Below are 21,367 nucleotides of genomic sequence, written 5' to 3' on the forward strand. Positions count from 1 at the left end.
GTGTATGCTAGTCCGACGGACAAAGACCGACGCTAGGGCAGCTATTGGCTACTGGCTATGAACTTCCTTATTCTAATCCAGTCATACGTCATCACGTTCAAATCAGTCAGACTTTGGTGTCATTGTGTGTGGCCAAGTCCGTTCATTCGGAAAGTCCATCGGAACTCCGCCGAAAGTCCGTCGGAAAGATTGTCAGACCTAGTCCCTCGAAAAGTCCGGTTGTGTGTACGCGGCATAACATTTATATCCAGCAAGGCTTTTTAAAAACACCTAGACATTTTCAAAAAAAATCAAAAAATATGGGGATTTGGTCACACCATATTGCTATATGGTGCTTAAGCCCACTTATGGAGACAAAGTACCCCATGATTAGTGGGTCCTACGCTATCCATAGATTGGGAGATCCTGCTTCCCTGAACCATGGGAGCTATACTCCTCTATATGGGAGAACATGAGGTCTCCACCATAATACATGTTTAGTTTTGCATGTGTGCGCTGTAATATTTTTGTTCTAAATGATATATTGCTCACACATTCCATATGCATATGTGAAATTACACCCCAACATACATTCTGCGGCTTCTCATGAGTACGGGTATACCACATGTGTGGGACTTTTTGGGAGCCTAGCCGCGTACGGCACCCCGAAAACCAAGCACTGCCTTCAGGATTTCTAAGGGCATTCATTTTTTATTTCACTCCTCACTACCTATCACAGTTTCGAAGGCCATAAAATGCCAAAATAGCACAAAACTCCCCCAAATGACCCCATTTTTGAAAGTAGACACCCCAAGCTATTTGCTGAGAGTTGTGGTATTTTACAGCTCTCATTTGTTTTTGAAAATGAAGAAAGTAAAGAAAAAAACATTTTTTTTTTCAAATTTCAAAACTTTGTGACAAAAAGCGAGATCTGCAAAATACTCACCATACCTCTCAGCAAATAGCTTGGGGTGTCTACTTTCCAAAAAGGGGTCATTGGGGGGGATTGTGCCATCTGGGCATTCCATGGCCTCTGAAACTGTTATTGGCAGTGAGGAGTGAAATAAAAAATGTACACCCTAAGCCTTTGTACACACAGTCAGAGATTCAGACGGAATGTGTCCATTCGGACCGTTTTGTCGGATATTCTGACTGTGTGTGGTCTGCATCGGACTGTTTCCGTCGGAATATCCGACGGACTAAGTTTTCCAACTTACCGGTAAAATTTTCCAACAAAATGCTCCTATCGGACATACTCCAATCATGTGTAGCCTACTCCGACGGACAAAGTGCCACATATACTCAGATCAAATTCCTAGACCAAAGCTATTGGCTACTAGCCTGTACGTAGTCCCGTCGTAAAATACGAAATAACGTCATCACTTTATGTACAATCGGATTTTCCGACAACTTAGTCCGACCGTGTGTATGCAAACATCACTTCTGGACCTCTTCCAGAATTAATCCGTCGGAATTACTCAGACGGATTTGGTTGTCGGAATCTCTGACGGTGTGTACAAGGGCTTAGAAAGCCTGAAGCCCGGTGCTTGTTTTTTGGGGTCCCGTACGCGGCTAGGCTCCAAAAAAGTCTCACACGTGGTATCCCCATACTCAGGAGAAGCAACAGAATGTATTTTGGGGTGTAATTCCACATATGCCCATGGCATGTTTGAGCAATATATCATTTAGTGACAACTTTGTGCAAAAAAAATATATAAAATATTCCATGGACTCGACATGCCTCTCAGCGAATAGCTTTGGGTGTCTACATTCCAAAATGGGGTCATCTGGGGGGGTTTGAACTGTCCTGGCATTTTATGCACAACATTTAGAAGCTTATGTCACACATCACCCACTCTTCTAACCACTTGAAGACAAAGCCCTTTCTGACACGGTTTACATGAAAACATTTTTTTTTGCAGGAAAATTACATTGAACCCCCAAACATTATATATTTTTTTTAAAGCAAAGGCCCTACAGATTAAAATGGTGGGTATTGCATTTTTTTTCCTCACAGTATTTGCGCAGCGATTTTTCATTTCATTTTTTTAATTTTAATGCACTAAAACACACTATATTGCCCAAATTTTTGACAAAATAAAAAAAGGTGATTTTAGGCCAAGTGCATGGATACCAAACATGACATGCTTTAAAATTGCATACAAACGCGCAGTGGCGACAAACTACATACATTTTTAATAGCCTTTAAAAGCATTTACAGGTTACCACATTTCATTTACAGAAGATGTCTACTGCTAAAATTACTGCCCTCGATCTGACCTTCGCAGTGATACCTCACATGCATGGTGCAATTGCTGTTTACATAAGACGCCAGAGCGACGCTTGCGTTCGCCTTTGCGCAAGAGCAGGGGGGACAGGGGTGCTTTTTATTTTTTTGCTTTTTTTTATTTTTAAACAGTTCCTTCCATTTTTTTTAACATTTTTATTGTTATCTTAGGGAATGTAAATATCCCCTATGATAGCAATAGGTAAAAGCAGATGCAGCCCCTGACCACGACAGCTCTCCCTGGCCAGCCTCCCCGGGTCCTGCAGGGGGGGAGTCCTCAGAGCCTTAAGGGGACCCCTTAGAGCCCATATTCTTCGGGGTACTTGTACCTCTTCTACCCGTAATATGCCGAAGCATGGGGGCATCCTCCCGCAAAAAAGTTATGCCGCATACACACAGTCGAACTTTTCCACGGGCAAGCCCTCCGTCGGAATTTCGACCGTATGTACGCAGTATTAGGAGCAAAATCGCTCCTCCGCCCCTGCTGCCCCCATGTTTCGGCATATATGCTCTTTTTTTTTTAACTGTGGTGGTGAAATCACCTCCTACAGCACTAGAGTCACAGCTTTATGTATTGTGGGAGCAAACGCTGTTGCTGCCAAGACAAATCCGTGCTGCAGCTGAATGGCGCGCCTGAAAACCGCTTATGGTTAAGGAAAAAACCTCCTGTGTAATGTACACAGGGGCTGAAGTGCCAGCAGCAGTTGCAGCCCCTGACCCCGACGGCTCTCCCTGGCCAGCCTCCCCGGGTCCTGCAGGGGGGGGGGAGTCCTCAGAGCCTTAAGGGGACCCCTTAGAGCCCCTATTCTTCGGGGTACTTGTACCTCTTCTACCCATAGCACAAAGCAACAAAGGGTAGAGGTACCACAAAAAATGCACTGACTGCTGAGCCCTGTAGTTCAGCAACTGCCGCTTCTACCAAGACTCAGCCCGGTGCTGTAAATGCTGCCTGGGAATGCCCGTGTCTTCCACACACACATGCGCCTGTCAGCATTGTGTCCCTCCATAGGCTGTAATGGCGGCAGCGAACATCGGCGGGCGACGGCGGGTGGTGCGGTATATTACCGCTCTCTGCCCAGGCCTGTCTCAGTCCCCTAATCCGTGGAGGGAGAATCCCAGAAGGAAAAAAAACCCTTACCTTCATCCTTCATGGAGCATGGCTGGAGGAGCATAGAGCGTGGACACCAAGCAGGCAGATCAGGCATGAAAGGTATGTGCTCTTGGCAGCCCTCGGTGGCGACTATAGGCATAGCATACATTCACTTAAAAAGGAGAAAACCTACTAGAATTAGAAAAATTCTTGAGGAGTCTCCCTTACCTTATCCAGCTGCAGGGTCTAAATAACAGACCCAATCTTCACCTCTCACGGTGGGTTCCATTTGGAAAAAACCTTCAGAGACTGGGGCCCCCTTGAATAGTTCTGGGCCCCTAAAGAACCCTGCCAGAAATATGGCTGAAAAAAACAAATACTGGGTCCCAGGGTCCAGCTCTCTAAAAAGAGAAGCATTACAGGGAAAACCTTGTTTCTTCGGACACGAGGCCCGGGTACCATCCAATTCATTCTGGAAAATACACTTTTAATGGATCCGGTTGCATGGCTGGCCCCCGTAAGGATATTCCAGCGGAGCTCAGCACAGCACATCCTTGTGACCAACAGCTAAGACACTGGCGAAAAAACTGAGGTACCTCCAGTAGGGGGAGGGGTTATATGGGGAATTGAACTTCCTGTCTAGGGTGTGCCAGTGTCCAATCACCTTGTGATATCCTATAACCCATCAGTAATTACTGACTCTCTGTGTCCCGTGATGTAAGAGAAAGAAAAATTGATACCAAGATGATACCTAAACCCACAGGCATCATTCTGGTATAACCATTCAAAGTCCAGCAACATACCAGTACATCGCTGGCCCTTCTTGGACATATATTGTAATCTTTTTTTTCATGCAGCCTGTTGGCTGAACGAAAAAAAGATTGATCAGGAGGTATGCCCACCATTAGAATACCTCCCTTCATCCACCCACTTCTAATGATGGGCATACATGCACCATTTATATATGCCGAAGCATGGGGCCATCCTCCCGCAAAAAAGTTATGCCGCATACACACAGTCGAACTTTTCCACGGGCAAGCCTTCCGTCGGAATTTCGACCGTATGTACGCAGTATTAGGAGCAAAATCACTCCTCCGCCCCTGCTGCCCCCATGTTTCGGCATATATGCTCTTTTTTTTTAACTGTGGTGGTGAAATCACCTCCTACAGCACTAGAGTCACAGCTTTATGTATTGTGGGAGCAAACGCTGTTGCTGCCAAGACAAATCCGTGCTGCAGCTGAATGGCGCGCCTGAAAACCGCTTATGGTTAAGGAAAAAACCTCCTGTGTAATGTACACAGGGGCTGAAGTGCCAGCAGCAGTTGCAGCCCCTGACCCCGACGGCTCTCCCTGGCCAGTCTCCCCGGGTCCTGCAGGGGGGGAGTCCTCAGAGCCTTAAGGGGACCCCTTAGAGCCCCTATTCTTCGGGGTACTTGTACCTCTTCTACCCATAGCACAAAGCAACAAAGGGTAGAGGTACCACAAAAAAAATGCACTGACTGCTGAGCCCTGTAGTTCAGCAACTGCCGCTTCTACCAAGACTCAGCCCGGTGCTGTAAATGCTGCCTGGGAATGCCCGTGTCTTCCACACACACATGCGCCTGTCAGCATTGTGTCCCTCCATAGGCTGTAATGGCGGCAGCGAACATCGGCGGGCGACGGCGGGTGGTGCGGTATATTACCGCTCTCTGCCCAGGCCTGTCTCAGTCCCCTAATCCGTGGAGGGAGAATCCCAGAAGGAAAAAAAACCCTTACCTTCATCCTTCATGGAGCATGGCTGGAGGAGCATAGAGCGTGGACACCAAGCAGACAGATCAGGCATGAAAGGTATGTGCTCTTGGCAGCCCTCGTGGCGACTATAGGCATAGCATACATTCACTTAAAAAGGAGAAAACCTACTAGAATTAGAAAAATTCTTGAGGAGTCTCCCTTACCTTATCCAGCTGCAGGGTCTAAATAACAGACCCAATCTTCACCTCTCACGGTGGGTTCCATTTGGAAAAAACCTTCAGAGACTGGGGCCCCCTTGAATAGTTCTGGGCCCCTAAAGAACCCTGCCAGGAATATGGCTGAAAAAAACAAATACTGGGTCCCAGGGTCCAGCTCTCTAAAAAGAGAAGCATTACAGGGAAAACCTTGTTTCTTCGGACACGAGGCCCGGGTACCATCCAATTCATTCTGGAAAAGACACTTTTAATGGATCCGGTTGCATGGCTGGCCCCAGTAAGGATATTCCAGCGGAGCTCAGCACAGCACATCCTTGTGACCAACAGCTAAGACACTGGCGAAAAAACTGAGGTACCTCCAGTAGGGGGAGGGGTTATATGGGGAATTGAACTTCCTGTCTAGGGTGTGCCAGTGTCCAATCACCTTGTGATATCCTATAACCCATCAGTAATTACTGACTCTCTGTGTCCCGTGATGTAAGAGAAAGAAAAATTGATACCAAGATGATACCTAAACCCACAGGCATCATTCTGGTATAACCATTCAAAGTCCAGCAACATACCAGTACATCGCTGGCCGTTCTTGGACATATATTGTAATCTTTTTTTTCATGCAGCCTGTTGGCTGAACGAAAAAAAGATTGATCAGGAGGTATGCCCACCATTAGAATACCTCCCTTCATCCACCCACTTCTAATGATGGGCATACATGCACCATTTATATATGCCGAAGCATGGGGCCATCCTCCCGCAAAAAAGTTAGGCCGCATACACACAGTCAAACTTTTCCACGGGCAAGCCTTCCGTCGGAATTTCGACCGTATGTACGCAGTATTAGGAGCAAAATCACTCCTCCACCCCTGCTGCCCCCATGTTTCGGCATATATGCTCTTTTTTTTTTTTTAACTGTGGTGGTGAAATCACCTCCTACAGCACTAGAGTCACAGCTTTATGTATTGTGGGAGCAAACGCTGTTGCTACCAAGACAAATCCGTGCTGCAGCTGAATGGCGCGCCTGAAAACCGTTTATGGTTAAGGAAAAAACCTCCTGTTTAATGTACACAGGGGCTGAAGTGCCAGCAGCAGTTGCAGCCCCTGACCCCGACGGCTCTCCCTGGCCAGCCTCCCCGGGTCCTGCAGGGGGGGGGAGTCCTCAGAGCCTTAAGGGGACCCCTTAGAGCCCCTATTCTTCGGGGTACTTGTACCTCTTCTACCCATAGCACAAAGCAACAAAGGGTAGAGGTACCACAAAAAATGCACTGACTGCTGAGCCCTGTAATTCAGCAACTGCCGCTGCTACCAAAACTCAGTCTGGTGCCTAAGTAAACGCTGCCTGGGAATGCCTATGTCTTTCACAATCACATGCACCTGTCAGTTCTGTGTCCCTCCATAAGCTGTGTGCATCTAAAAAAGAGTGCACTTTAAAGCCTCTGTAGCCTAGTGCTCCAAACCCCCCTCCTCCGACCACTTCTCAGCCAAAAAAACACTGAATGGATCTGGTCTGCATGGCTAGCCCCAGCAATGATTGCTCCAGTGGAGCTCAGCACAGCACATCTTCACTTGTGACCAACACCTTAAACACTAGCGAAAAAACAGAGGTAATCCCACCAGTGGGAGGGGTTATATAGGGAGTGCACTTTTTAATTTAGGGCGTGCCAGTGTCCATCACCTGAAGGTGGCCTATAACCCACAGAGTAACTACTATAGCTCTGTGTCCCGTGATGTACGATAAGAAACAAACGTTTCACTGTACCAGGGAAACACAGTCAAGAACTGAGGTTGAGTTGAGCTGCATCTTGATATAGAGCGGTCATTTACCCCGTAGAGTCCCGACCTGCTTACAAACACATACACATGCTAGGGCCAATTTGTAGACAGGGCCAGATTAACATACCGGCATGTCTTTTGGAGTGTGGGAGGATACCAGAGTACCCGGAGGAAACCCACGCAGGCACAGGGAGAACATGCAAACTCCAGGCAGATGGTGTGGGCAGATGGTGTTGTGGTCGGGATTTGAACCAGTGACCCTATTGCTGCTAGGTGAAAGTTCTAATCACTACACCAAGGTGCAGGGGAGGGGAAGGGCGGGGGTTTTAACCTTTGTCTGTTGATTGCGCTTCCTGTCAGGTGGGACTAGTCATCTCTCAGGTGTGCCGTCCTGGAAGATGACTGGAGAAATTATTATTAAGCATATACAAACAGCATAGCCAGCTGGAAGCAATGCTGTACAGTGCCTTGCGAAAGTATTCGACCCCCTTGAACTTTTCAACCTTTTGCCACATTTCAGGCTTCAAACATAAAGATATAAAATTTTTATATTTTGTGAAGAATCACCAACAAGTGGGACACAATTGTGAAGTGGAACAAAATCTATTGGGTTTTTGAAACCTTTTTAACTAATAAAAAAATGAAAAGTGGGGCATGCAAAATTATTCGGCCCCCTTGCGTTAATACTTTGTAGAGCCACCTTTTGCTGTGATTACAGCTGCAAGTCGCTTGGGGTATGTCTCTATCGGTTTTGCACATCAAGAGACTGAAATTCTTGCCCATTCTTCCTTTAAAAACAGCTCGAGCTCAGTGAGGATGGATGGAGAGCGTTTGTGAACAGCAGTTTTCAGCTCTTTCCACAGATTCTCGATTGGATTCAGGTCTGGACTTTGACTTGGCCATTCTAACACCTAAATACGTTTATTTGTGAACCATTCCTTTGTAGATTTTGCTGTTTGTTTGGGATCATTGTCTTGTTGGAAGATAAATCTCTGTCCCAGTTTCAGGTCTTTTGCAGACTCCAACAGGTTTTCATGCAGCATGGTCCTATTTTTGGCTGCATCCATTTTCCCCTCAATTTTAACCATCTTCCCTGTCCCTGCTGAAGAAAAGCAGGCCCAAACCATGATGCTGCCACCATGTTTGACAGTGGGGATGGTGTGTTGAGGGTGATGAGCTGTGTTGCTTTTACGCCAAACATATCGTTTTGCATTGTGGGCAAAAAGTTTGATTTTGGTTTCATCTGACCAGAGCACCTTCTTCCACATGTTTGGTGTGTCTCCCAGGTGGCTTGTGGCAAACTTTAGACAAGACTTTTTATGGATATCTTTGAGAAATGGCTTTCTTCTTGCCACTCTTCCATAAAGGCCAGATTTGTGCAGTGTACGACTGATTGTTGTCCTATAGACAGACTCTCCCACCTCAGCTGTAGTTCTCTGCAGTTCACGCAGAGTGATCATGGGCCTCTTGGCTGCATCTCTGATCAGTCTTCTCCTTGTCTGAGCTGAAAGTTTAGAGGGACGGCCAGGTCTTGGTAGATTTGCAGTGGTCTGATACTCCTTCCATTTCAAAATGATCGCTTGCACAGTGCTCCTTGGGATGTTTAAAGCTTGGGAAATCTTTTTGTATCCAAATCCGGCTTTAAATTCTCTACAACAGTATTACGGACCTGCCTGGTGTGTTCCTTGGTCTTCATGATGCTCTTTGCGCTTTCAACAGAACCCTGAGACTATCACAGAGCAGGTGCATTTATACAGAGACTTGATTACACACAGGTGGATTCTATTTATCACCATCAGTCATTTAGGACAACTTTGGATCATTCAGAGATCCTCGCTGAACTTCTGGAGTGAGTTTGCTGCACTGAAAGTAAAGGGGCCGAATAATTTTGCACACACCACTTTTCAGTTTTTTATTTGCTAAAAAGTTTAAAATATCCAATAGATTTCGTTCCACTTCACAATTGTGTCCCACTTGTTGGTGATTCTTCACAAAAAATTAAAATTTTATATCTTTATGTTTGAAGCCTGAAATGTGGCAAAAGGTTGAAAAGTTCAAGGGGGCCAAATACTTTCGCAAGGCACTGTAGGTCCATATGCTGTGCAGCCCTCAATTTCCACTCGCCTGCTCGCATTAGGCAAGTGGAAATAAGCTGAGGGCAAGTGTGGAACCGAATCGGAGGTGGTAGGACAGGCACTGCAGTTTGGTCCCCCAGAGCCACGCCCCACTCCAACCCCCCACCCCCCACCCCCGACTTTTCCACGCTCCTCCTCATAGGTGTTAAAGCGACGGTTCACACAAAAATGTAACCCCCCGCTTTTCGGAACCCTTCCCCCCTCCGGTGTCACATTTGGCACCTTTGAGGGGGTGCAGATACCCGTCTAAGACTTCCGGGCATAGACACGGGAGTCTACGCCACTTCATATCCCCGCGCTGCCTTCTGGGACACACACGGGTCCCAGAGACAGAGCTGCTCCCCCCCAACCCCCCCCCCCCCCCCGATTAAGCCCTCCACCACTCCTAATACTGTGCTGGCATCTCCCAACTCTGCACGGTACACACAGCTTGAGCACAGTCACACAGCTACGATGCACAATGTATAGCTGGCTACTGCAACTGAGCTGCTTTTCTGACCATGGAATTCCACAGATCAGAACTAAACACAGTAGCCAGCTATACAATGTGCACATGGAGGATACTGTGTGTGTAAGGGAATTGGATTTCAGCTCCAGTGTGTGCAGTGTGGGATTAGGTGATCTTAGTGCCTGTGCTCAGGCTGTGTACAATGCACGGATGGGAGACAGAGCTCTGCCTAGTGCATGGTCAGTAGTGACCCCCTGTATTGTGCCCCCCCCACTGCACTGTGCCCTGCTGCCCCCCCCATACTATGCCCTCCTTCCCCCTGGTAATGTGACCCCCTCAGCCAACCCTGTACACTCCTAAATGCCCTGCACCCTCCTTCCACACCCCATCCTGTGCACTCCTGTTCTACCTGTACTGTGCAATCCTACACGCCCCACAGTGTGCCCTCCTACCCACCCTGAACCCTTATGTGTGCTTCTACCCGCCTCACACTGTGCCCTCCTGCCCAACCTGTACTGTGCCCTCCTACTGGCCCTGAACCCTACTACCCAACCTGTACTGTGCCCTCCAACCCAACCTGTTATATCATTTTAATCCTATCACGGGCAAATGAGATTAATTTTCTAATGAACCCAACCTGTACTTCTGTGCCCTCCTGCTCAACCTGTACTACTGTGCCCTCCTGCTCAACCTGTACTACTGTGTCCCCCTGCTCAACCTGTACTACTGTGTCCCCCTGCTCAACCTGTACTACTGTGTCCCCCTGCTCATCCTGTACTGCTGTGTCCCCCTGCTCATCCTGTACTGCTGTGTCCCCCTGCTCAACCTGTACTGCTGTGCCCCCCTGCTCAACCTGTACTGCTGTGCCCCCCTGCCCAACCTGTACTGCTGGGCCCTCCTGCCCAACCTGTACTGCTGGGCCCTCCTGCCCAACCTGTACTGCTGGGCCCTCCTGCCCAACCTGTACTGCTGGGCCCTCCTGCCCAACCTGTACTGCTGGGCCCTCCTGTCCAACCTGTTGGGTCATTTTAAGACTACCACGGGCGAATGATATTACTTTTCTGATGAACCCAAGAACTGAAGAGTCTTTAGTCTCAGCCTCTGAACCTTTTTCATTAGGCTCAGTCTCCTTTAAATCCTCCTCGATAGGCTGAGATTCCAGTTCATCAATCTGTTGCTGCAGCCATTGTTGTCGTTGCTGTCGTTCCCATTGCTGTTAACACAAAAACCAAAACATAAGTCAATTCCTGTATAAACAAAACAGACAGCTGCTAAAGAAATAAAAGTAAATGACAAACTATAAATGCCAATACTTACAAAGCAGCAGAAGCCGACTGTAGATAAGATGAGGATGAGAAGTACCAAGAAAGCCGCTAGATAATACCAAGTTGCCTGGGATTCTGAATAGCTGGTGATGAATATCTCTGCTCCTTCCGTTAACCTTTTAACCATAACTGAAAAAAATAAAAACAAAAAGGAAGTTTAAATGAAATGGTTTCTAAAAATTATTATTCATAACAGCCATTTTCAGAAATATATAGGATTGACAGAAATACAGGGCATTGCATTTAAGACATTTTTCATCTTTTTCTACCTTTTTTTTTTTTTAAATAAGACATGTTTTGTGCTTTAAAATTATTTTGAACCTTCGTGAACCGTACAGAGATTAATAACTAAGGGCCGGTTCACACAGCGATGCGCGGCGAGGCGTCTCCGACTTGCCTCGCCGCGACCTGCACGGACCTCAGCGGCGACTTGCAGAGGACTTCTGTATAGAAGTCAATGCAAGTCGCCCCCGAAGTCGCCCCAAAGTAGTACAGGAACCTTTTTTCTGAGTCGGAGCGACTCGAGTCGCTCCTCTCAGAACGGTTCCATTGTACAGAATGGGGGCGACTTGCGGGAGCGAGGCGAGGCGAGCCGTGTCGCCTTGCCTCGCGTCGCAGTGTGAACCGGCCCTAACTATCTTGGTGAGAAATAGGGGAAGCCTTATAAATAAGAAATGACTGAACAGCCACATGTTTTAGATTGTAAGCTCTAACGAGCAGGGCATTCTGATTCCTCTTGTACCAAATTGTAATGTAACTAATGTCTGCCCTCATGTTGTAAAGCGCTGAGCAAACTGTTGGCGCTTTATAAAACCTGTATAATAATAATAATAATAATAATAACAGTGATGTGTGAAATCATAGCTTTACAAGGAAACCCGTTTGCTGTTTCTGACCTCCACCACATTATAGGATACAGTGGTGACTTGCAGGTGGGTGGAAGAAACCATTGAGAACTTCAGAGGACCCAGGAGATCAACATTCCCAGAAATACCAGTTTCTCACCAGACAATTAAGGATTTACAATGTTTTTATACAGTTACATCTACTTTGACAGATTCATTTTTGCAACGTGCACGCTTTAACGAGAATTCAAGAGAAGGCAAAATGTATTTTGAGAAAACAAGTCTAAAAGGGAAAAGGAGCGTTATACATAAATCTATAGCAATATAAAATGTATAAAAAGTTACATTTACACTTACCATTAACAATTTCTGTTGTAGCGACTATCTGGTCTGGAGAAGGTTCTTCTGTTAAGAGAAAAAAAAAAAAAGCAAAAACAAAAAGGATTAGAACATCAAAAACATGTAAAGTGCATTAACCACAGACCAACTGTTAATTAACCATTAACCAACTGTCACTTAAAGTCAGAATTCTATCCATTCAGATAATGTGTGTAGTAGCCCCCCTAATACTTATCTGAGCCCGATCTCTGTCCAGCGATGTGTACAAGTGCCTCAGCCGTCCAGGATTGGTTGAGATACAGCAGCGGCGCCATTGGCTCCCGCTGCCGTCAAGGTCAGTTAGCCAATCGGGGAGAGAGGGGCGGGGCCGAACTGCAGCTCTGTGTCTGAATGGACACAGGGAGCTGTGGCTTGGCTCAGGTGCCCCCTCGTAGCAAGCTGCTTGCTGTGGGGGGCACTTAACAGGAGGAAGGGGCCATGAGCACCGAAGAGGGACCCAGAGAAGAGGAGGATCTGGGCTGCTCCAGGCAAAACCATTTCACAGCGTAGGTAAATAATAATTTTTTTTTGTTTCTTTAAAAATAATAAACTTTAGTATCACTTTAAACCCCATACACACGGGCCGAATGTCGGGCGGAATCGGTCAGTTCGATAGAAACTGGCCGACACTCAGCCGTATGTGCTGCAGCTAGTCCAACAGAAGCCGGCCATTAAGCTGACTTTTGATGAAGAGGAAAAACCGTAAAAAAGCCCTGCTAATTGGCTCCCGGTCAGCGCTCTCATCCAATGGGCGATATTCCCCCACCCCCGCCACAACTCAATAGGACAGCAGGGGAGATCACTGTACTAGTGTGTACTAGGCATTAGGGACTCATTTTGAAAAGCACTGAGCAGAGAGAACTCCAACGGTCTTTGCCCTCTATACTCTGCAGACTGATTTTTTTTTTGAATAGACAGGATGCAGCGTGAGAAGTGAAGTGCAGTATTAAAAAAAAAAAAAAAAAAAAAAAAAAAAAAGGGGGGGGGAAGAAGGAGTAGATAGGGATATCGGCTCTTTTTTTATTTTTTTATTAATGAGCCCTTTAAGACCGGGCCTCTTTTTCAGACTGTGTTTACAAGTTAAAAACACTTTTTTGCTAGAAAATTACTTAGTACCCCCAAACATAAATTTTTTTTCCCTCTAACACCCTAGAGAATAAAATGGGGGTCATTGCAATACTTTTATCACATCGTATTTGTGCAGCGGTGTCTTACAAGCACACTTTTTTTTTTTTTTTAAATCACTTTTTTGAATAAAAAAAATAAGACAACAGTAAAGTTAGCCCAATTTTTTTTAATATTGTGAAAGATAATGTTACAGCAAGTAAATTGATACCCAACATGTCCTGTTTCAAAATTGCACCCGTTCGTGGAATGGGGACAAACTTTTACCCTTAAAAATCTCCATAGCGGACATTTAAAAAATGTTTTAATAAAACCCTACAGGTTGCATGTTTTGAGTTACAGAGGAGGTCAAGGGCTAGAATTATTGCTCTCGCTCTAACGATCATGGCAATACCTCACATGTGTGGTTTGACCACCGTTTTCATATGCGGGCGCTACTCACATATGCATTCGCTTCTGTGCATAAGCTCACCGGGATGCTTTAAAAAAAATGGGTGTTTTTTTCTTATTTATTTTATTAGATTTTATTTCTACACTGTTTTGTAAAAAAAAAACAAAAAAAAACAAAAAAAAAAAAGAAATTTGGCTCGCTTTTATTCCTATTACAAGGATAGTAAACATCCCTTGTAATAGAAAAAAGCATGACAGGTCCTTTTAAATATGAGATCTGGGGTCAAAAAGTCCTCAGAACTCAAATTTGGATGTAAATGCAATAAAATAAAAAAAAAATAGAAGTTTTGTCATTTGGAAAAAAAAAGTGCCTTTAAGAGGTATGGGCAGAAGTCACGTTTTGACGTCGTTCCACCCTGCTATGGTATGGAGATGGGTGGGGGCCATCTTAGACTCCCTCATCTCCATACCCAGCCACCGATAGGACCCAATCGCCTCCGCCGCTGCTGACGGCTCTGGTAAGTGGCGGAGGGTGCGGGAGAGCAGTGAGAAGGGGGGACCCCCTCTCCCACCACTGATCTTGCGGTGAATCCGCCGCAGAGACCACTATTATCATAAACAGGACCGCCAGCTCAAAAGATGAATACCTCGGTTATGGCAGCAGCTGCTGCCATTACCGAGATATCCATCTTTAAACTGCCGACGTATATGTACATGAGCCAGTCGGTAAATGGTTAAGATTGGTCCATTTCATCCTGTACAAATATATATAGTAAATAAAGATATAGTTACACAAACCTGTAGCAGGCAGTATATAGTCCTCATACATGCCTGTTTCTGGTTCCTTCTCAACAGCAAAGAATTTTTTAATTTTTGAAAAAAATCTTGACTCTGTAAAAGAATGAAAAAAATATTAAAAATGGGTGAACTGCATTTAGTAGAAAGACAAGATTCAGTGACAACGACATCTGTCATATCCTTTTATCTGTATGAGCTAGCAATATTTGTTCTATCCCCACCACCCTGATTTAATAGGGGTTTGTAAACCTACATTTTTAGATTCCTATTTTGCCATTCAGGTGCGACTTACAAGGGCAATTGTAAATACCAAACCTTTTATTGTATTCAATAAGCTACTATAGCAGTGATGGCGAACCTTGGCACCCCAGATGTTTTGGAACTACATTTCCCATGATGCTCCTGCACTCTGAAGTGTAGTTGAGCATCATTAGAATTCATGGGAAATGTAGTTTCAAAACATCTGGAGTGCCAAGGTTCGCCATCACTGTACTATAGTAATCTATCACTAGGCAGACAGCTACTATATTGCTATGGTGGGTATAACCTTGTACTAGGAGGACCATACTCTATATCTGGTTACATTTAATATCTGTATGTATACACTGGTCCAATAGGAATGTATACTGTTCATCTCTACAATATGTACACATTTCCTCATGTTTTATCCCTTTAAAATGCCCTGCAAGTACAGAATATCTGCTAATCTGCCAGAAATGCACTCTGCTCTTAATGTCCTGTTTTGGCTGACAACACACAGCATTCTGTGAACCAAAAGGAGACATCCCTGCTTAACTGTCTTTTGTCGAACTACTGAATCCATCCTATTCCCCTCATTTCCACAATATTAGAGACTAATTGTTCTGTATTCCAAGATAATAACTTGGAGTTATCCTTAAGGTAACACAGAAAGCATGCACAAGACATGTGCAAAGGCCAGTTATAAGCGGGGGCAGTGGCCATTTGTTTGTAATGTTGGAAATCTGGTGGGGGTGGTCACACTGGACACCTTTGCTGGCACTGCAATATATGCTGGGTGTCCAGTGTGCTCCTGTGCCCTAAAAGAGGGGTGGGCTCCCTCCAGGCCCACCTGCCCTAAGCCTATCCATTATAATGCATGTGCTTTTACTATAGAGGCTCTCAATATTTAGAGTTAGGACTGCAGGTAATACTGGGGTGCCATGAAGTGACTCTACAACTTACTCATGTATTTGCAAATGTGTGCAAATGAAACCCCTGTCTTTAACGCATATTGTTAGTCAGGATAATTTGGTTGGTTGCAGGCTGGTTGGTAACTTGAGCTAGGAATTTTGTTTGGTTTAGATTTATATGTGTCGCCCTTCCATGTGCTCCTTGTTGCAAAGGCCAGTGGCCATGTGTTTGTAAAGGATACAGAACAGTTGTGAATTCCTGACATGACCACATTATGACAGACTCCTCCAGCAATGACAGAAAAGTACTCTCCCTTGCTGTCCCATGTCATTCTGCTTGCTAGGGCCCCCCGAAATTCTTGGCTTTCCTATTCTACCATCGCTCGGCCATTTCTGATGTAAAGTCTGGGCATGCCCGCAGGAGTTACATTATTCCTGACACTAGGATGCATTCCCTGCATCTTACACATGCCGAAATAATGCTGGAGTGTGCTTTGCACTGCACATGCCCCACAAGCAGTGTACATTATTAGGGTTGCACCGATACTAGTATCCGTGGCGATACCGATTATTTGCACAAGTATCGGTACTCGTGCAAATGCACCGATACCTGAAACCGATACCTTCAGGCTTGGTTTTTGTTTATTTGTCTTCAGATCAAAGGATGAAAAAATGTTCCTCTGTTTAATCCCTTATTAACCCTTAATTTACTCTAATCAGCCTTAACTCCCTATTATCCTCCATTTAATAATTTTCCTGCTTTTTTTTTTCTTTTGTTCACGTCCATTTTATAAACGATAATTAAAACTTTTTTTTTTGCTATTGTAAATAACTTTTCAATGCTTTGTACCATTGCTGACAGCTGAAGTTAAAACAAAACAGTTGCGGTAAGTATCGGTGAGTACTAAAAAAATAAAAATAAAAATAAAATAAAAAAGAATGTATCGGTGCACCCCTATAGATTAATTAAAACAATGCCAGGTGAGAGAAAGAGGGTTTTAATTTAGCAAAAAATTCCAGCAAAGTTTCTTCTGCTAAGAAAAACGCTAACTTCCTAGCTATGTTTTTATTTTTAATTATAGTGGCACATTAAGAGGATGATTTTCAAAATTGTTGATTTGTTTTTATTTATTTTATTCTGCATGTATATTTTCTACAGTCTACGGTTAACCCACATGCTGCATGTCCTACACTGCAGAGTACATGAGCATCTTGGGAAATGTAGTTCCAAAACATCTGAGGTGCCAAATTTCACCATCACTGCCCTATACTATCTCTCTGGTACAATTAATGAGCAGACTATCAATGCTATGTGCATTCATAAGCATTTCAGAGAATGGGCTCAGTTCACAAAGCTAAAGCCCCAGAAATAAGGATCCTTATTTTAAAAAAGTGACAGGTGAGAGCCAATGACATTTGAAAATAAAGTCAAATGGGCAAAAAATAAAGATCCTTATCTTTATGTTATAGCTTTGTGAATTGATGCAAATGTAACATTATTTTAGCCTTACTCTTTTTCTGAAGATCCTTCTCTCTAGATGCCTGGGGATCATCTTTTGATTTGTCTATAAAAGAAATAACAGACATTAGAATGAGGCACAGAAATACACACACACACAACTACATAACAAATGCGGTAAACAATGACCATCATTAGGAGGTTAAATAAACGTGACCATTAACTAGAAGGGTCAATAAAACACAGCCAATGACCATTAGGCTAGGTTCACACACGGGCGCGGTTTGTGCAGGCATGTGAGCCCAGTCATTTGAATGGCTTCCATGTCCAAAGACACACAGGAAAGAGGTCCCTGCACTATTTTTATTAATTTTTTTAAATCAGAGAAAGTTTATTAAATAACAAAAACATATAAGTACAACTTGCAGCTTACATCTCAAGCATAGATTCTTGTCACAGCACAAACTTATTCATCTCTACAAAAGGAATATTCAAGCATTTATTTCACAACTTCTCACGCCATATCATCCCAACCACCTTAGATATTGACACCATATATCCTGGCTGTGCCTCGATTCACCCATAAAAAATTGCCTAGGTGTCTAACAGTTAGTGCCCCCCCCCCCCAACTCAAATCTCACTTCCCCTGCTTTTATGTCAGCAGTCTGTCCATGACCAGATCAACCGGAGAAAGGCAGAGAGTATCCAACCAGAGTGCCCAGAGTTTCTCAAACTTTTCCGGTCGCCCTCTATGTTGAAAGATATACTTTTCCATCCTAATGGTGTCCCCCATTTGGGCAATCCACTCCCCCAGTGCCGGAGGCTCGGTCGCTTTCCAATGTCGATCTTTCGTGCTTGGAACGGGGCCCTAGCCACGGCCTGTCTACTATTGTCCCCCATGGAAACGTCGTCTAGGATCCTGAGTAGACATGGTTTTGGGTCTGAGGGTATGGTAGTCTGAAACACTCTGTTAATATTGCCCAGTGCCCCTGTCCAGAATAAGTGCAGTTTGGGGCATCTCCACAGCAGGTGGATCAAATCCCCGTGGTCTCTCGCGCACCTGGGGCAGCCTGAGTCCTGTCGCACCCCCAAACAGTCTGTCAGGTGTGTAGTGTACTCTGAGCACAATATATAATTGAGATAGCCACTGGGCCACATTTACCGAACAATATTGTACTGCCTGTAGTGCCTCCTCCCATTGCTCATCCTCAAATGTACCGAAATCCCTCTTTCATTTATTTAGTGCCATCTGCGGAAAGCCTCTGAGGCAGGCAGTAAGGACCATAGAGTAAGTTATAGAGATAAAGCCCTGGAACTGTGTTACGTTAGCCATAGATTGGAAGATCGGGGTCAGTGAAAGAGTCCACGGGGTCCCCCCAGCCTGCGCCTTCACTGCATGTTGCAGTTGTAGGTAGTAGAAGAGCATGGACTGTGGGAGATGAAATCTCTCCCTCAAATCGGGGGAAGGGGGTCAGCCTCCCTGCTGTAAAAATTTGTCCCAAATGCGTAACCCCATATCTCTTCCACCGAGTGCCACAAACCAGCAATAATAGCTCCTCATAGTGCCTATTCTCCCATATTGGGCTGTACTCAGTGAAGCCCTCCACCCCCTGCAGTTGTCGAAGTTTATTCCAGATTTTCTGCATAAGAGCGTAAGTGGGCAATCGTTTGTTTGATTTTGTGTAAGCCAAGGCCTCCATACCCGAGGGTACATCGCCATGGCCACGAGCCAAGCACATCAGGGCCCTAATTGGTTCCAAAGGTATGGTCCCCTCCTCTCCCCCCGACCCCTCTGGCATAGCCCTGGCTATATGCTGTGCCTGCGCTGCCAGGTAGTAGGCCCAAGGATTAGGGAGGGCAAGGCCCCCTGCCTCCTTGGACTTTTGTAGTCGTTCTAGTTTTATCCTTGGGGGTTTATCTAACCAAATGAAATCTCTAAAAATTGAGTGGAAAATTGATAATGCGAAAAAACTTCAGAGGAATTACCATAGGGGTATTGTGCAGAATATATAAGTTGGGGCATAAAGATCATCTTTATCAGGTTAACTCTTCCGACCAGAGACATCTTAAGACGGGACCAAATTTTGGTTTTGTTTCGAATTCTATGTAATAGTGGGGTCAGGTTAAGGGAAATATAGTCAAGTGGTTCTCACGTGACCTGTATACCCAAGTACTTCATACCCGTGGACACCGGCACGTCATGTATTATCCGACCTCCACTGTCCGGTTTGGCATCCAGCAGCAGCAGGGAGGATTTGGTCCAATTTATGGTCAGTCCCGAATAAACTCCAAACTTTCCTAATGTCTCCATAGCCTCCCGCAGGGAATCAGATGTGTCTCCCAGGAGTAGCATGGTATCGTCTGCGTATAACATGATTTTTGGGGTGAACACATCTTTCACAAATACCTCCAATAGCCATTGTTCAACAAAGTCCGCGGGGTCCCTACCCTCCGTCTTCTCAGGGAGCCCCACAATACGGATATTGTTCCGTCTCAGGCGGTTTTCAATTTCATCGGATTTAAGTTCATTTGCCCTCGCAATCCTGGCTGTGATTTGCGTATCTCTTAACAGGGGTGTTAGCTTGTCCTCTATCTCACTGATGCGGCCTTCGGTCGCGGTAGTGCACTCCCTCGTTTTCTGTGGATCACACCTAATCAACCCCAGTTCTTCCTTCAGACCACCAAATTGATCCTGCAGAGTGTGAACTGAAGCTGTGCATTTCTGTAATGCCCTTACTATGTCTGCCAGGGAGGGCTGAACTGCTTCCTCTTCCTCATCCTCCTCTTCCATGTCAGGAAGGCTCTGGCTGGGGGACGTTGCAGGGCCCTGTGCGTGACTCCCCTCCTCATGCTGAGTGTGGAATACAGCAGGGGTGGCAGGCATGTCCTCCCCACTCCCCTGGGCCATCTGGGGCACTATTTTCTGGGAATAGTATAGCATGTCCCTCGGGGGGTCTTTCGCTGTACTTTTAGGGGTCTTAGGGGCCTTACCGGCTTCTTTATTCTTCTCCGTGCCTCGTGCATGTTGTGAGAGAGGTGCCGCGGCGCCATGTTGGAAATCCGGCATCCCGGCCTCCGCATGTTTTTGGGTCAGCATGTTCTCCGCAGACCTTTGCAGTGACTCCAGGCACATCAGCGGGGATCAACCCGATTTCGGGTGTTGTAGCAGGCTGGGAAGAGGATCGTTGAAGGATCACTGCGGGAGCTCCGTGATGCACGTCCTCTCACATGTCGTTCTCAGCCACGCCCCCGCACTATTTTTTTTAAATCGCACCCCACACAGGAACCTCATTTCCCAGTAGAGTTGTAATTTCCAGTCTGGGCAGCGTGCCATTAGGATTAATGGCACTCACCCACAGGTCCCGCGTTTCTCTGTTTGGGTGGTTGCGGCTGCCAGTATTTGTGCGGGTCCCGCAGCAGCTCCACCCACACAGATGTGAAATTAGCCTTAATGAGGGTGAAAAGGTAAAAAAAAAAAAAAGGAGGACCACAAATTTGTGGAAGGTAAACTCTCATTTACCACTGATGGAGGGGATTAAATAATTATCGCCAATGCCCATCAATGAGGGCGGTTAAATAAACACTGCCATTGACCACCAATAAGGGGGGAGGAGTTTAAAATCCATTGCCACCAACCACCAGTGAGGGGGTTAAAGAAAACCAGAGCAACTAATCACCAATGGGGGTGGGATGTCAATTAACACACTAACCAAGTACCAATGTTAGGGTTTACTATTGCATCCACTGACAACGCTGGGGGTTAGTATTGTGTTCACGGAAACATTGCTGGGGGTTTTGCCACTAATAATTGTGCTTATTGTGCTCCAACTCTCTCTTCAGTCTACACTACGGTACATATAGACACACACACACACACCTTAATACAATTTTATATATGACAATTAATGCTTACCATATAATGATCCCTTTTCCTTGTCTTTAATAATAGACATGGTCTCCTCAGTGACTTCCTTAGGCATAGACGGGATGCCACTAGTTAAATCTCCTGCCTTAGCAGCAAGAATACTTTTTGCCAGTTTACTTGGAACTGTAAAAAAAAAAAAACACTGTGAGTATACCTAATAACAAAGGTAAAGTATAACTAAAGGCAATTTTTTTTGTAGTTTGGAAAGAATGGAGAGGGATTAGTACACCTGCCAGGATTGTACAGTTTTCTGTGCCCCCCATTGGGGAGATTCAGATTCTCTAATTGCCCCGTTTACCATTGTCACAAAAAAAAATCC

The 21,367-nt window shown here is 45.3% G+C and overlaps 1 protein-coding gene across 1 annotated transcript; it reads right to left on the bottom strand.

The window, feature by feature from the left end:
- Positions 1-9,988: 9,988 nt before the first annotated feature.
- Positions 9,989-21,155, bottom strand: LOC143988727 (uncharacterized). The gene is made up of 6 exons (XM_077488519.1): positions 21,037-21,155; positions 17,176-17,229; positions 14,514-14,606; positions 12,180-12,227; positions 10,970-11,106; positions 9,989-10,865 (listed from the first exon to the last, which is right to left on the bottom strand). Exons 1-6 carry the CDS (start codon positions 21,101-21,103, stop codon positions 10,233-10,235), a joined length of 1,032 nt encoding a protein of 343 aa, XP_077344645.1. The 5' UTR covers positions 21,104-21,155; the 3' UTR covers positions 9,989-10,232.
- Positions 21,156-21,367: the final 212 nt, after the last annotated feature.

This window comes from Lithobates pipiens, unplaced genomic scaffold, assembly GCF_037356315.1.
Source record: "Lithobates pipiens isolate NorthernLeopardFrog02 unplaced genomic scaffold, aLitPip1_a1.2 Scaffold_18, whole genome shotgun sequence".
Taxonomy (NCBI): domain Eukaryota; kingdom Metazoa; phylum Chordata; class Amphibia; order Anura; family Ranidae; genus Lithobates; species Lithobates pipiens.

Bases quoted from the DNA above. Each gene is read 5' to 3' on its own strand.
- LOC143988727 (XM_077488519.1), bottom strand. From the start codon at position 21,103: ATGCCTAAGGAAGTCACTGAGGAGACCATGTCTATTATTAAAGACAAG. The intron at 14,607-17,175 runs GTAAGGCTAAAA...ATTCTTTTACAG, and splicing joins GAAGGATCTTCAGAAAAAGA to AGTCAAGATTTTTTTCAAAA. The intron at 11,107-12,179 runs GTAAGTGTAAAT...TATTTTTTTCAG, and splicing joins TACAACAGAAATTGTTAATG to TTATGGTTAAAAGGTTAACG.